At 54.4% G+C, this 12916-nt stretch overlaps 1 protein-coding gene across 3 annotated transcripts in view; it reads right to left on the reverse strand.

Annotated features, from left to right (window-relative positions):
* Positions 1–8868: 8868 nt before the first annotated feature.
* Positions 8869–12916, reverse strand: part of DNAAF8 (dynein axonemal assembly factor 8) — a 111802-nt gene continuing 107754 nt past the window's right edge. For 2 of the 3 annotated variants that reach the window (XM_075010936.1, XM_075010934.1), the window contains exons 31-32: positions 12040–12109; positions 8869–9068 (exon numbers count right to left, since the gene is read on the reverse strand). In XM_075010936.1, the coding sequence (XP_074867037.1) occupies positions 8991–9068; positions 12040–12109 (148 nt within the window). In that variant the 3' untranslated portion in view covers positions 8869–8990. The remainder of the gene's footprint in view (positions 9069–12039; positions 12110–12916) is intronic. The other variant, XM_075010937.1, reaches the window with a different exon arrangement.

Genomic DNA, 12916 nt, shown 5'->3' on the forward strand with positions numbered 1-12916 from the left:
GGGTTTGCTGCTGCTGTAGCAGAGGGGTTAAGTCTGAGGTTGCTGCTGCTCTGAGCCCTGTCTGGGCCAGGGGTTTCTGAGATTCCCAAGCCGAGGTAGAACCTTTGTTCCCCCCATCACACCAGCCCCCGGTTCCACGGGAGGGATGGCCCAGAGCAAGCCAAACGGTGGCACACTTACCGCTGGCCAGCCCCATTACCAGGGGCAGGCCAGCTGCTTCGGGGGGGTCGGCAGGCTCTGGGCCTCCGGCTCTCCCCGCCCTGGGGGACGTGCCCTGCCCTCCCGTTGGTGCAGTGCCAGCGCGAGGAGGATGGTGCTTTCTCGGGGGGGGGGTCTGAATGAGGAGGGAGCTGACCGAAGTCAGACATGACCCCACATCACCTCCTCGATAACAGATCCCTCCTCTCCCTCCCGCCCCGGCGGGCAGCAGCTTTGCCAGCTGCAGAGGAGGAGAATCAGCACGTGGGGCACCAGGGGCCCAGCCCTGCTCGCTAGTGGCCTGCAGGAGCAGAGCCAAGGCACCACTGCCACAGCGGGGAAAGGAGAGCAGGGGCTGAGGGACCTGGCTGCTGGGAGAATTCCCCCTCCCCCACCCAGCTCTGTAGCACGAGCTCTCTTTCTGTGTGAGCACAGTAGGGCCCCAACAATGGCAATGCCGCCCCTAGGCTGGGAGGGGCCCCCTCTCCCCGCACTGTTCCATGGGCCGGTTTAGTTGGCACCTGTCTCAGCGGCCAGCCGGGTTGGAAAAGCCCCGTTCCAGCTGCACGAGCCTCGCTGGGGCCTTCCTTCCCGGCGCATTGGTGCCGCTCGCTCGCTGGGTGCGGCTGGTTGCAGCCAGACACAAAGGCAGCGGCACACAGCTGAATGAACAGGGTAGAAATGCAGCCGCTGCGTCCTCAGCGCTCAGCAGACGCTGGGCCCGCTGCAGCCATCACAGCGTAAAGCTCCTGTCCTCACGTCCAGCCCGGCTTGACCCGGCCTCGGCCAGTCCCTCTGCACAGGGCTGCATCTTGGAGCCCCGCACTACCGTGGGACGCACAACTGAGAGCCGGGGCACGCGTGCAGCTGCAAAAGGCAGGTACCGGCCCCTCGCGTCCCCTTGGGGTCAGAGGTGCCACTGCAGGTGGGCTCCACCTGAACTTCCCTCCATGAGGTGTGCATAAGTTCCCCTTACCGAACTGGGCCAGGAGACGCCAAGCCCCAGCTAACATCCCTGAGAAGGAGCAGCTGTGACAGCAGCTCCCAAAGCCCCAAGCTCAGACCTCCCTCACTTAAAGGCTGCAAAACCAAGGGCCTGAGAGAGACAGGGCAGGCTGCTCTCCTGGAGCCTGAGAAAGTGAACCCAGGCCCAGGCTACCCTCCCCACTGCAGCTGCCATGCCTCTGAATTGCCCTCTTCCTTCCTCTGCTTCCTGTTCCTGTTTACATGGGGTGAGGCAAGGCCAGGCTGTGGGGCAGATGCCAGCCTGTCCCTTATCAGAGGGTACTTGGCTTTATACACACTCCTTCCCAGGGGCTCAGCTACCCGCCTGATTTAACAGCCCTGGGGTCATTGCACGGCATCTCACAGATTCCCACCTCTCCCTGAGGGCCATCCACCCTCTGAGCCATGAGCCCAGCTCCTCTTTGTTGCCGGAACGTGGCACCTTTCTCACGCTTTCCTTAATACCTGGATGCTCCAGATGCGTTAGTGGATTCAACTCTCCTCGGCGATCCAGCTGCCGTCCCCGTTTGGGAACAGTAAGGCGAACGTCACCACGCCACGTAGGGAAGACAAATGCAGTCTGAGATAAGAGGAGCCTGAGGGCTGGGGAAAGGGCAGCTGGTAAAAACAATGATGAGTTTTGTATCACACCCTAGTCCTACCTCTCAACCCCAGCCTCTCCAGAAACACCTCTATAAATCCTGAGCTGAAGACCCTGCTCTGAGCCCCAGGCCTGGCCATCTTGCAGCCAGCGCCGCCTCCAGGGAGAGAGGGCTGCAAAGGAAGCTGACGTCCCATTTGCAGCCCTTTGTCCTTGGGCCACCAGACCCCAGGAGTAATTCAGAGCAGCCTCAGGACTGGATTTAATTACCGGCCCCGGCAGGAAAGGACCACCCAGGGGCTCTGTCGGCCCAGCTGGGGCGAGCATTGGTCATGCCCAGGCCTGGCTGTGCATTCTGAGGGGCAGTGTTGGGTTGTTGGTGTGCCACCTTTCCAAACCAGCTGTTTCACTAAAACCCAACTGAAGCGGGTGGCTCTGAATGAAAGGACCTGTGTGTCTGGGCAGCATTAGCCTGCATAAACCATCTGTGTTGGGCCAAGATACGAAGCTTTCCTACCCAAGGAATGTACGGATGATGATCACACCAGACTCAAGAGTTTACGTGTTACGTGTCTGATAAAGAGGGCCTTGAGAAGTTAACACAAACGACCAAGGTGCTTTCCTCCTTCCCCTCCATTGAAATAGGCTCTAAATCTGAAGAGGGAAAGAATCCTGAATTCTGTATTTCCCAGCAAAGGAGGAAGCAAAAGTAGAGGGGGATTAATACAATTCAGCATCATTTTTAATCTAAATCCCATTTCTTTTCTTTCCGCCGGAAGCAAACAGTCTAGGTGGGCTTTGTGCTCCATTTCGGGCTTTCATAATCTAAAGGAATTGTTTGCCAGTAGAAGCCAGCTGCACAACTGACAGTTCCGGAGCAAATCTGCCTCCTCCCTAGTTCTTGCAATCTCTAATTGGCTCCTTGGCTTTGGCGAGCTAATCCCCTCTGCCTGGTGGCACTTTGTGAGGATAAGACGGTGTAAACCGCAGAGAATAAGACAGTGTAAACTGCAGCTCAGCTACAAGCAGAGCTGTGACAGAGGGGCAATGGAAAGGTATTTGTAGCTTTTACAGCTGCAGCGCATGGGGTTCTTGCCGCTGGCTGTCCCTTGGGACGTCCATTGGCCTGGCCATACGTGGCTGGGGATTGTTATGTATGGAGCCCTGGCATTTTGTCCCTATCAGAGGGTGGTTTCCTTCCTCGGCTCCACATCGGGTGTGCGGCTTTGCTCCGCTGTTAGAAATTAATTAGACCTAAGCTACTTCTCTGTATATGGGCCCTTCACCTGCCGCCTGCACAGCTCACAGTCATCTGTGTGCTTATTCCCAGCCCCCTGTGAGATAGGGAAGCACTGTTTGTTCCTGTGCACAAAGGGGAAACTGAGGCACAAGGACTCACCCCGCAAAGGCCTTTAGGCTCCTGAGTTTCAATGAAATCACAGGAGCCGAGGCCGAGTGAGGCTGCTTTGCCAAAGCCCAGCTGGCTAGGGGCCTTAAGCTCCCATGCTGTGACGAGTCGGAGCTGTGCTGCTCTCTGCTGCTGCCCCTCCTCCTGGGACTGGCGCCGAAGTCAGCTCTGCCAGTTTTAGGGCTCTGGAGGGTCTCCCCCTGCCCTACCCAGGTCTTGGCTCTTGCTATCTTTGCAGCTGCTTAGCCCCGGGGGATGGCGGGCCGGCAGCGTGGGGCAAACTGGCTAAGAGGCGTATGTCTGCTTCGCCCTCCCACCATGGCCCTGCGCCCCGTGAGAAGCGTGAGCCGCGCAGACGTGCCAGCAGGCATCCGCAAAGCACATGCACCGAGAACACCGGTAGTAAATCAACGGGCGGCACTGCAAGCACAATGGCCCCGGCTGGGGGAACACATGACCACTAGGCAGGCCCACAGACACAGAGGGGCGCTGCAGGGGAAGGCAGCTTTCCTAGGGGTCCGCCCGCTGCAGCAGCTGCACTGGCTGCTATGGTTGAGTCGTAAGAGCCAGCCTGTGGCAAGAGAAGACCCTCCGCTTTGCTGCTATGAGGCCCGGTTCAACAGCAGCCCCTGCAGGGAAACGGCCCCGCAGCCTGCGGGAAACAGGCTGAGAGTCCCGCGAGAGCGGGCTGCTCTGCCAAGCCAAGCAGCAAAAGGCAGCGTCCCGCGAGGGGGGAGAGCTGGGGACACAAATGCAGGGGCCGACCCGGCATGGGATTCATCAAGCCTTTCCTTCCACCCCAGCGCGGATGTGCCGGCATGTTCTCTGCCCCTCCCCCGAGCACAGATGTTCTGGAACATTCCCCCGCAGTGTTCTAGAGTGTTCTCCGCCCCTCCCCCCAGACCCAGACCTTGCAGCGTTCCCTGCCCCTCTGTCCAGGCCTGGGTGTTCTGGAGTATCCCCCCCTCACCTATCTCCCTACTTTCAGGCCTTTGTGTTGGTGTAAGCCGCTTTTTAGCCCACATCTCTCTTTTTCCAATCAAATTCCCCAAGTGCACCCCCTTAATTTCCTTTTGTTTCCGGGCGGGCTGTATGCGGCTGAGAAGTGTGACACAGATGGGCGTGTAGCACAGGAAATGGCCTACTGATCAGCTGCTGGGACAGGCAAGGTTTTCCAAGGGAACTGGCAGTCCAGATTCTGCCTCCTTTCCCTGGCTAATAGAACTCTAGTCACAGCGTACCCTCACTCTGAGCCGCAAGGCCTTACCCGTAAGCCACATTCAACATCATTACAGAAGTCCAAATACTGCCCTGCCCAGCAGAGCAGCTTTGGCTAGTGGTTACAGCAGCGAGCTGGGAAGCTGATATGTGGGGTCTAGTCCTACTTTGGACACGGGGTGACTTCAGTCGCATCAGTTCCCTGTTCCGTGCCTCAGTTTCCCTAGCTGGAAAACGCGGCTAATAACTTATGGTCTGCGCTTACAGGTGACATGCAGAGAGGGAGAGGGGCTGGGGCCCAGGTACTTTTGTGTGTGTGTGTGTGTTTGTGAGTGTTTCTTTGTGGTTTTGAGGAAGGCCTGAGAAAGTTCAGTTTAAAAACTATGAAAAGAAGAGGAGGATTTTGCCAGAGTTTTTCCTTAGAAATTTCAAGAATATTCAGTTATCTTCCCTTTTGTTGGGAGACTTCCTGGGTGACTCGGAGATGGGGTCTGGGAGGTTGCTGTAGCTGCAATTGTGCTGAATCCTTAACAAAGAGCACTAGGGTTTGAGGTCAGTGGGAGAGAACAAGACCCAAAGAGCTTTCAACCGACAAGTACAAAGTGCTTCACCTTGTCTGTGAACCAGGTTTCCTGGCCTTTGTTTTGTGATGTCACAGACCTACCCCATCACCCACATGGTCTCCTGGGCAGAGAACATTTGAATTTCTAAGGCAGAAGACAAACTAAGGGAATAATTGGCCAGCCTTTCTGTGAACACAGTGAAGAGCCAAAGAAGGCCACAGGTCTTCTGCAGATCACCACAACACATTGTGCAATCATCAGATGCACTCGCCTATCGTAGGGTTATGGGGGCGCTGCTCTGAGATTCCCAGGAGAGAGTTGCTCTTGACATGCAATGTGTTATTTAGATGCTGACTGTCGACACTTGGTTCTCCAGGAGAGGGCTGAAAGCAGGTCAGTGTATGATAATTTCAGGTGCCAGGTGCATAGCATGCACTGATCTGTGACCTAGACAAGTGAGCCAACCAAGGGGCATATAACACACCCACGCCATTTTCTACAGCTTGCAACCAGGATTCATTCATTCTTCCTTTTACACAGAACTCCTCTCAAGGCTCCATGTGGAATGAGAAGAGAGTCTGCTGCTTGTTAAACAGCCATAGATTTCCAGACTGGGGAAGGCCACTTTAACTTGAGCTGCAAAACAGGCTGGAGAATTTCCCCGTGCCATGGTGACTGCATTCAGCCTGTGCCTTCTGACAACGGCAGTGCTGCTCAGTGGGTGTAATGTGCATTTACCTCCACAGCTCAGGGAAACGTGGCTGGTGGCTGGCTTCCTGTGACTGCTACATGGTAGCATCAGACACCCACGGGCGCTGAGCCCACGGTTATTGATGACGATGCAGCATTTTCATCACTTCAGAGACATACAGGTGCATTCCACTGTCCAGTGGCCAACTCAAGCCAATTGCCTGGCAGGAGAGGTGAACATCAGGACGCGTCTTCCAACAAAGATGCACAAAGTTTTACGGGCAGAACAATCTGCAGCTGCACTGGACTCTTAGAGTTTGTCTACACAGCACATGGAACCCAAACCAAGCTCGGTTCAAGCCCCAGCGCCCATTCCATCAACAGAGAAATTAGTTTGATTCAGGCCACCTTCTCTTGGCTCAGACACATTAACACTGCTAGTGGGCGGGCCAGATGCCAAGCCCTTTGCAACATCAGGTAAATCTGACACTATCCCACAATCCCCTGGGCTGTGCTTCCCAGCCCTTCTATTCCAAAACTTGCCATTTGGTGCGCAGGAACGGGAAGCGACCTTCTCGTACAAAACCGAGTGCTCGGTATGTAACGCTTCATTTCTGCAGAGAGAACACAGCTGGTCTCAGCAAACACAGTGAGAGGAACGCAGCAGGATGCTGTTCACCTCTGGGGCGTGGTGAGCAAGACATTTGGCTTCAGCAGGAGCACAAGGAACAGCTGTGTATATGGGAGAGCTGAGTGGCCGGCAGTGTTGGAGTTTGACTGCACAGTAGATCAATGCAGGCAATGGATTGAGCAGCTGAAGACGGACTACTGGAAAGTCAAGGATGCTGATGGCACCTCTAGGAACTCCCATCTTCCTGTCCCTTTTATGAACAATTCAAGTGGGTAATGGGAACTTCATCAAGCACCGGGGTACGTGACCCTCTACTGAGTAAGGATGACGACCTGATAACACCCCCATCCCAGGCATCACTGGAGGAGATTGTCAGCCACCAGATGAAGGGCAAGTGGTGACCCTGGAGCTGAGGCTGGTAACCAAAGAGCCTACTCTGCTGGAGCAGCTATAGGGCATCCTAGGTCCACACCTGGAGGAGCTTTTTGGAGACACTGGAGCTGGGATGTTTCTGCAGGATGGGAGGGATTTCTGGTGTACCCTCCCGTGACGTTATTAACACAGCCCAGGACTTCTGTGTGCTTCTTTGCAGGCTGGATCCCCTACCAGTAGATCAGCACTGCAAGCCAAAAGGCATCGTCAAAGGGCATAGCCAGTCACTATGAGCCAGACTGCACACCACTAAATTCACTGGGAGTTTAACCCTGGACTCCAATGGGAGCAGGAGGAGGGTGTGCATACCTTGATTTGCTTGCAGAACTATTGTCCACAAACAGCCAGAATCTGGTGTGCCCTCAGAAATATAGCTTGCACTAAATCCCAGCAAATAACTGTCCTTTTACATGTTGTGATGCTGTGCGTTAGCAGCCGAGTGGGAACTACACTAGAACTGATCTCGCTGTGTCCACAAGAGGAGATTTAACCAGCTGTGCTTGTGTGCATGGGTATTAAGCTCAGGCTGGCTGACAGTGTAAGCCAAAGAAGAAGAGGCCTTTTAGGGCTGAAAAGAGTCTAGCAAGAATCTTCCAGGAGCAGCGACGCTTTGGGAGCAGAGGGCCTCTGCAGACAGAGCAGGTGAAATACAAGGAGCCGGCTGAAAGGACCAAGCCAGGAAAAGGTGAAGGAAAAGGAAACATGCTACTCCCAAGTAAAGTAGAATGGAAAGCGGGGGACAGTGCGTTGGGGAGCTGGAGCAGACAGAGTGGTGCTAGTGGGAGGGCTGGGACAGGGGCCAGTGGACATGAAGCTTTCATACTTTCAGTCCTGCTTAATCAAAAGCATTAGCCTGCCCAGCAGGGGCTTTGCAGAGTGCCCGGCCTGCCCGTTTACTGTGCTTCCGCCGCCATTCTCTAGCTTATCTGTTAAATACACCAGCCAGGATTCCTCCTCCGGGCAGTTGTGAACATTACTGGGGACAATCAATGGCAGGACATTCCCGAGAAAGGAACAGCCCAGACAGAGGGGCTGGAAGCACCCGCCCGAGCTCTTGCTTAAGGACAGCTGAGGACGGGGACTGATCTTGGTTCTCTTGGTCAGACCCTTGTTTCCTTCAGTGGGAGCAGGACTAAGCCTTAACCCTTCCCAAGTGACTGAAATGACCCTAGAGGCACAGCGGTTCCATCCACAGGGTGGTTTGGTGCAGCTGCCCTCCGAGGTGCTGCACTTTGGGGGACCCTGTGGGATCCAGGGCAGCCTGGGGGATTACTGTGGGGCCTGGCACTGGCAGCAAAGGCTGGGCCCCTCCCTGCACTCCCCAGAAAGCTGAGAAACCTGACCCCAGTCAGCTCCCCGTCCCAAGTGACACAGCTGAGAGACGGGGGAGTGGGGCAAGCTGGGACTGGGCCACTCTGCTTCCCACCGCCATTGTGCGCCCAGGGGCACCCAACCTCTGCTGCCGGTGCCAGACCCCCCGTAGTCCCCCAGCCTGTGTTGCTCAGGGGAGGGGGTTTAGGGAAAGGGGTGTAATGGGGAGGGGAAGAGGTAGGGGTGGATCAGGGGCCCAGCTTGGAAGTAGGGGTGGACGGGAGGCAGCGCAGGCGTGGGAGAAGGTGGGATCAGGCCAGGGACAAAGAGCGGGTGTCCCAGGCCCACCCATGATGGCCCCGCCTGTAAGAATCTTTAGACATCCAGACTCATTACGAGGGGGTCTCAGATGATTAACTTTTGCTGCAGTATAAGGCTGATCTCTCCCTATTCTCGCCACTGCCCATCTCCCCAGCCTGCAGACCCAAACAAAGCCACAGGCTCTGCCACAAGGGCCAAGCTTCTGGCTAGCGAAAAAGGAGGGTCCTGCTAAGTCTCCTTTGGGGAGAAGGACGGGGCCCACATACCTGTTCACAAGTCTCTGGGGAGTAGGAAAGTCTGCTCTCTGCTGGTACTCAGCCTTCAGCCTGCTCTTGGGAGGGAGGAACGCTCTGCAATTCACCTGGAGCAGCATATGGAGTTTCCCTTTGAAATCAGACCTCTGGACCCCAGGGCTCTGCTGAGGTGATGAGCGATTATTTCTCTGATCTGTGCCTGCTTCAACCCAGTGATGCAAATACCACACTCTGGCTTGACATTTTAATAACAAATGGTTACAAGGCTGTTCTACTGGTTGAGTCCGGAGGGCTCCACCTGTGCTGATACCCTGATGGGATTTGCAGCTGGGCTGCTCCAGAGAACAGAAAATCCTGGCTAGGAATCCTGGGTTTCAATGCGGAAGAAGCTGTCGGATGTCAAGGAGTCAAAAAGGCAACAGAGCAGCTCCTCAGCCTGGGGAAAAGAGAAAACAAAGCAGGGTGGGGGGCAGGCTAGCTTTTACTGTCCTCTTACGAGGTAATATGTGTATTTGGGGCTGAATCCCCACTCTGCAGAGGGGTGGATTACCCCAGCAGAAGGAAACTCTCTTGGTGACTATTGTAACATGGACGCTTCCAGGGCTCACGTTCTCCCTATGGGAACACACAAGGTGCTGAGTGGGAAACCATCTAAGAAACGGGGAGGGACAGGCCCGGGGCAGACAATGCAGTCAGGGCATTCATTAACAAGGCCCTGACTCACTGCTATGGGGACTGGAACTGGGCTGGAGGCAGCACCTGTCTGATGGACTCCTGGCCAAACCAGTGTGGGCATGGTGGGCCCTGAAGAAGAGCTAGGTCTCAGGGGGTGACAGTCTGGCAGCACAGAGTTCATACCCCAAAGGGAGGGAGCAGCTAGCTTCAAGCCACCTTGGTGCCTTCCCCATCCTGGGCTCCTCTCTAGCCCCAGAGAATCATAACGTCCTCTGGGCTTGTCTACATTAATGCAGCCTCTTGGGGCTGCCCTATGGGCCCAGCACCGCCCAGCACTCTGCAACACTATGTGCTGGGGCTCCCGCAACGCAGCCTCAGATCTGCTGTGCCATGTTCATATGCCAGGGACTGTGAGGAGATCCCTGGAAGACAGCATTGTGGGCTGGCTTCTCTAGCGCCTTGCACTGGGTGGAATCCTTCCCCTGGAAGAGATGGGGCTTTCAGGGCCCCTGCTCAGGGTCTGACCCTTTCACCTGGCACAAAGAGGCTGGAGTTGGGGTGCAGATCTCCCCAGAGTGCTTGGACAGGCTCCCCTCGCTGATCTCACAACCCCACTGTCTGCTTGCTAATATTTTTTCCCTTCTATTTCAAGTCTGTTATTGAATTTTGTGAGGCGGCTGAAGGGAGGGAGAAGGTAAGTTGGCCATCTTGGCTGCCAGCGAGCAACTAGAAAATTCCCAGCGGAGTCAAGAGCCAGGCAGAGCTAGGGGATTAGAGCTACCACTCAGAGGAGGCAGGTTTGCGCATTCACTGCAGAGCTACTTATATCTGTACAGTGACCACAGATGTGATCTGATTGGCTAACAGTGGCTAAATCCAGGGGCAAGAAGCTCTTACATGGTGTACAGCTAGTAGGAAATAATGGGACACGGTTATGCAAATCAGCTGGCCCAAACCAATCAGAGAGCATGGAAATACACAACTGAGGGGCAAAGGTCATACCAGCTTGGTGATTTCCTGAGGCAATTCAATTTCACTGTGATACACACACACATAACCATGCTCTCCCCTCCCTACATATTCGAGTGAGTCCCATGAGACAAAGCAGCTGCTGCTCTATTTTTGGAGCAGTGCAGGACAGCTGCCTGGCCTGGCCATAAGATCCTACAGGGCAGCCTAATGACTCACAGTGCTTTACACAGAAGGCGGCCCATCAGCAACACTGGAGAGATTTCTTCCCCAGGTATCTGGCTGCTAGTTCCTGCACATGTGGTCGCTGCCAGCTGATCACCATACTTGGGATTGGGAAGGGCATCTCCAGATCAGAATGGCAGAGACCTGGGGGGTGGGTGGGGTGTCACCTTCCTTTGCAGTGTGGGGCGCAGACCACGTGCTGCTTTGAACTAGAGGAAATGGTGAATTCTCCATCACTTGAAGTTCTGAGGACTTCATAACTCAGCCAGAGGTCGTGGGCTCTTTAAGGAGGGAGGGACAAGGTTCTGTGGCCTGCAGTATGCAAGAGGACAGCTCGATGATGATGATGGTCGCTTCTGGCCTTGAAGGCAATGAGACCATGAGCTAAACGGGCAATCTCTTTTCAGTACTGTCCATGGCTGAGCTCTTCTGTCAAAGGCAGCAGCTCTGCTCATGTGATCGCTGCAACCCAGGAGGGTTTTCAGTCCTAGCTCCTCTTATTTAGCCCTGTTGCCCTTTGCCTGACATCCGATGGTTTCTCATTGGCTGTGCCCTGGGAGGCCTGGGTAGCATTTTGTAAACTCGTGAGCACAGGAAAGGGACCAGAAGGCGAGACACGGCTGCCAGGCACACCCTTTGCAGCAATTTAAGCTCATTTTTTCCAGGCATTTGCTCCTCGTGTTTTGCTTGGTCATTTCTAAAGCAACCTGAACAAAAGACCTCTTTGCGACGGGAGACAATATTTCCTGCTGCGCATCCCTATGCAAGAGTGGGAAGGTGCTAATGGCTGACTGGCCTAGACCCAGCCCTTTCCTTGCCCCAGGGTCCATGGAGGCTGACAACCCCACTGCATGTCACCAAATGCATCTAACGCTCTCCCTTGCTTTCCTGCACAGGCTGATTTGCTGGCTAATATTTCTCACGCTGTCCCAGCTCTTTAAACCCCTAACCCTCCTTGTTCAGCAGGCACTCTCCCTCCTAAGCTTCTGAAGCTGCTTGATAGAATGCCTCCCTGTCGCAATACGCTCTTGAGAAAACAGCCAGCTGCCCCATCATTTAAAAGGCTAATGAGCTCACTGCCCTTCCCCCACCTGGGTCAGGGAGAGAGCTCTCAGAATTTTAATGCCGAGTGGACAATTTTCCATTTTTCAAATGATTTCTGGATGGGAAATTAGGGTTTTGACCAAATAAAACTTTTAGTGAAAAGTAGCTGATTTTGGTGAAAAGATAGGCTGCATTGCCAAAAGGGCAAAATATTTCTATTCAAAACGGCACCGGGGAATTGTAGTTCGGGAGCCTTGTGCTCCTATCCTGCTATATGGGCTGTGATTTCTGTCAAAATTACACCACCTCCCACGAGGCACCCCAGCCAGGGACTCCCATTACACATCCCTTCTCCTTTCTCCAAGAGGAAGGTTAATTTTTATCAAATTTCCCACCAAAACCAAAGTCAGTTTTCTGACGGCTCTACTTAATCCCCAGCCAGCAGAACACAATGGAAAGAAAAATGGCTGTTTATGTGGCCTTCCTCCACTTGCCTGGTTCTCCGTTCGGGGATACAGAAGATGCTGCATGCAGTCCAGCACTGCCTGCTTCCGCCAGTGGCCACTGAGAGGGGAAAAAACAGAGCAAGAGAAAAGCATGTGTCACTCTGCTGCGTAAGCCACCAGAGCCTGGAAATGAGCTAGCGGAGGGCAGGAGAGGGCAATGGTCTTTGCCAGCAGCTCTGGGCACGTACATCTGTCGCTGAACTTCTTTACACAGATAAATCCAGGGCTTTACAAAGCTTTATGTAAATGGATTGGGGCTCTTAAAATATAATCCCTCTGACAAACAATAATGACCAGTGCTGTAACAGAGTCTCTAGGGCTGTGGGCGAAAGAGACAAGCTCTCCATACCTGGGTGACATCTCTGCTGGAAACCAAAGACCTCACACAGAGGAATTCTATAGGACTTAGTCTTATTTTTTCCCAAATACCCAGGGCTTCTGGAGCCACAATCAGAACCAAGAGGCCTGCACTAGTCCTTGCTTCTCCCACTCTCAAGCCCATCAGAGCACCACAGGAATCAGCCAGCGAGGACACTCAAGGACTGGAGGTGCTGGGTAAGTGTTACAAAAGCACCTGACTCATTTTGGAGAGTACGTCCCACTGAGTATTAGTGAGGTTCTCTAAGTCACTTGGATGCTTATTGGTTCCCGCAACTCGGAACTGACTTGGGTGACCACCTCAAACCCGCATCATGGCTGACCAGTGCCACTTGGAAAGATCCGATGGTCCTCCCGCACTTGTGTGTGTCTGTTCAATGAGAACAGCGCCCTGACAGTGTTATACCAGGAGATGCTGCACAGCTGGCCTGTTGGGCTGCATGATCAACCCTTGCAGGTGTGACACTGTGTGTGGGCTCTGCCAGAG

The sequence above is a fragment of the Carettochelys insculpta genome, chromosome 16 (assembly GCF_033958435.1).
Source record: "Carettochelys insculpta isolate YL-2023 chromosome 16, ASM3395843v1, whole genome shotgun sequence".
Classification (NCBI taxonomy): Eukaryota; Metazoa; Chordata; order Testudines; family Carettochelyidae; genus Carettochelys; species Carettochelys insculpta.